Source organism: Bison bison, unplaced genomic scaffold (genome assembly GCF_000754665.1).
Source record: "Bison bison bison isolate TAMUID 2011002044 unplaced genomic scaffold, Bison_UMD1.0 scf7180017861433, whole genome shotgun sequence".
Taxonomy (NCBI): Eukaryota; Metazoa; Chordata; class Mammalia; order Artiodactyla; family Bovidae; genus Bison; species Bison bison.
This window is the reverse complement of record NW_011492005.1, coordinates 1-2,967: the sequence shown is the minus strand read 5'-3', so window position 1 is coordinate 2,967 and position 2,967 is coordinate 1. Positions and strand designations below refer to the sequence as shown.

At 40.0% G+C, this 2,967-nt stretch overlaps 1 protein-coding gene across 1 annotated transcript in view; it reads right to left on the bottom strand.

Annotated features, from left to right (window-relative positions):
* GNL3L (guanine nucleotide binding protein-like 3 (nucleolar)-like) overlaps positions 1-124 on the bottom strand; it is a 20,697-nt gene extending 20,573 nt beyond the window's left edge. Inside the window, exon 1 of the mRNA XM_010832584.1 lies at positions 24-124. Within this exon, the coding sequence (XP_010830886.1) occupies positions 24-72 (49 nt within the window). The 5' untranslated portion in view covers positions 73-124. The remainder of the gene's footprint in view (positions 1-23) is intronic.
* Between the last annotated feature and the right edge of the window lie 2,843 nt (positions 125-2,967).

Below are 2,967 nucleotides of genomic sequence, written 5' to 3'. Positions count from 1 at the left end.
GTTCCGGTTCAATGACTACCTACCTATATGACCTTGAAGAATTTTCTTAAATCTGAGCACCAATATCACCATCTATCAACTCTCACTGATATTCAGCAGCAGAAGGTAGGGGAGATGCTTCATGGTACAGCTCTCCATATCCTGGGCTAGAGATACCCTGGACCCAAATGGTAATGATAATGATTAAATCTAGGAAGGTTACTCAGAAGCCCTAGAAAGAGTGTTCAAATACAATTTCAACTGTTGTACATTTTTGAATGGCTATTAAAAAGGAGAGTGTGTTTTATTATTTGAAAGAAAAACAGTCTCAGACATTCCTCTCAACCATCTTCAAGCACATTTGTTCAACCTCCCAGAGACTTCCAAAACACTGATGCCACTTGGTTCTTCATTCAGTGGGCACCGCATTTCCCTCCCTGTGCAGCTTGCACAGTCTGCCATTATGATGGATTACATAGCTGTGCAACCAATCACTGATGGCTGTAAATCTTTTAAATGTCTTTAACAGGTAATACAGTCATACAGTTCCAAAATAAAACCATGTCAGATGTAGAAAACAAACTTACAGTCACCAGTGCAGGAAAGTAGGCAGATAAACTGGGAGATTGGGACTGACATATACACACTACTATAAAAAATGGGGTTTCTCTGGTGGCTCAGACAGTAAAGAATCTAGCTGCAATGCAGGAGACCCAGGTTTGATCCCCAAGTCGGGAAGATCCCCTGGAAAAAGAAATGGCAACTCACTGAAGTATTTTTGCCTGGGAAATCCCGTGGACAGAGGAGCCTGGCGGGCTACAGTCTATGGGGAGCAAGAGTTGGACATGACTCAGCTACTCAACAACAGTAATAACAGTATAGCACAAGAAACTGTACTCAATACTCTGTAATGACCTATATCAGGAATGAATCTAAAAAAGAGTGGATATATGTATAACTAATTCACTTTGCTATACACCTGAAACTAACACATTGTAAGTCAACTATACTCCAATAAAAATTATTAAAAATAAATAAAAACATGTATTCTCAGAGGTCTCCCTCCCACACCTGTCCCTAGTCCCTGCAGTCCTCTCACCACAAGAAACCACTTTATTAGTTTGTCACACATCATTCAGTTTCTTTGTGCAAATATAAATATATATTCTTATTTTCCCATTTTCTCCCAAGGAAGGTAATATACTATGTACTCCTGTCGGTAACTTGCTTTTTTCACTTAACAAATCCTGGAGATCTTTCCATCTAACTGTTTTTCCATACTACTTCACTTCTTTCAATTGCCAGGGTTCCTTTCTATGCATATACTCTATTTAACCAGCTAATTATTGTCTTTTTCATCACTACCAATAATTGTTACTAATAAAAATTAATTTAAAAAATAGAAATTCTATTATTATCTTGTATTTGATGTTCTTACAGTATAAACTAATTTTGTTCACTTTTCTTGTGTTGCTTGAAGAAATGATTATTTGTTTTTGGTACTGACATAACCAAAGCCTGACTCTTGATGAAATTTTTATCATTATATAAAGTAAGTGAATTTTTTTTTTAACCAAGCCCTACATAGGCAGGGCCACCATTCACACAGAATACAAGGTCACTGGGTTGCACAGTTTTCATCCAGTCTATCCAGTGTGCTATCCACATGCTGTTTTCTCCTCGGGCTATGGCAGGATAAAGGCAGGGGAGCACAAAATCTGTCCTACCACCCTTGCCTTATGTCTTATAAGGAAGAGTCCATGTATCACATTTGTCTTCTCCTTCTAGACTATAAACATCATGGTGGAAGGAGAGGGAATTGAGTTAGCATTACTGAGACATTCTAGTGCCTGACACACAGTAAGTGTCCAATAGCTATGCCTGGTCATGCTGCACCCTTGGGACAAAAACATAAACCAGGTGTCAGTGAGAAGTTAACAGCATGGTAGAAGAGACAGGGGCTTCCCTGGTGGCTCAGTGGTAAAGAATCTGCCTGCAATACAGGAGCCACAGGAGACAAGGGTTCGATCCCTGAGTCCGGAAGATCCCCTGGAGGAGGGCCTAGCAACTCACTCCAATATTCTTGCCTGGAGAATCCCATGGACAGAGGAGCCTGGTGGGCTATAGTCCATGGGATCACAAAGGGTTGGACATGACTGAAATGACTTAGCAGCAGCAGAAGAGACAGACCTAATCTACAGAGTTAATAGCCCTGGTTCCTATGGGTGCACAGACAAGTGGAAACCAAGGGAGGAGGTTAACAGCAGCAATTTCCAGAGGAAGTGATATATAGGACAAATTTCCAGAGGAAGTGATGTATAAGTTAAAATCTGAAAAACAGGCAAGAGTTATTCCATTAAAGGATGAGAAGGAAAAGGAGTCCTGAAGGCAGAAACAACAGCAATTTATCCACACTGTCTGTTTCACAGTAAGAAAAATCCATAGCTCAAGAGATGTCAGACAACAATTCAGTGGCAGAACACTGTATGCATGTTCTGAAGGGTTAAACTCCAAAGAGAAATGAAGGCTGAATCTTTTAAGCCAATACTTAATAGAGTGCTTATTATGTGCCAGGCACTCTTCTAAGTGTTCTTCCTATTTTAATGCATTAAATCCTCACAAAAAAGATCTTCACAACCCAGATAACAACTCAGATAATCACGATGGTATGGTCACTCACCTAGAGCCAGACATACTGGAATGCAAAGTCAAGTGGGCCTTAGGAAGCATCACTACGAACAAAGATAGTGGAGGTGATAAAATTCCAGATAAGCTATTTCAAATCCTAAAAGATGATGCTGTGCAAGTGCTGCACTCAATATGCCAGCAAATCTGGAAAACTCAGCAGTGGCCATAGGACTGAAAAAGGTCAGTTTTCATTCCAATATCAAAGAAAGGCAATGCCAAAAAATGCTCAAACTACTGCACAATTGCACTCATCTCACATGCTAATAAAGTAATGCTCAAAATTCTCCAAGCCAGGCTTCA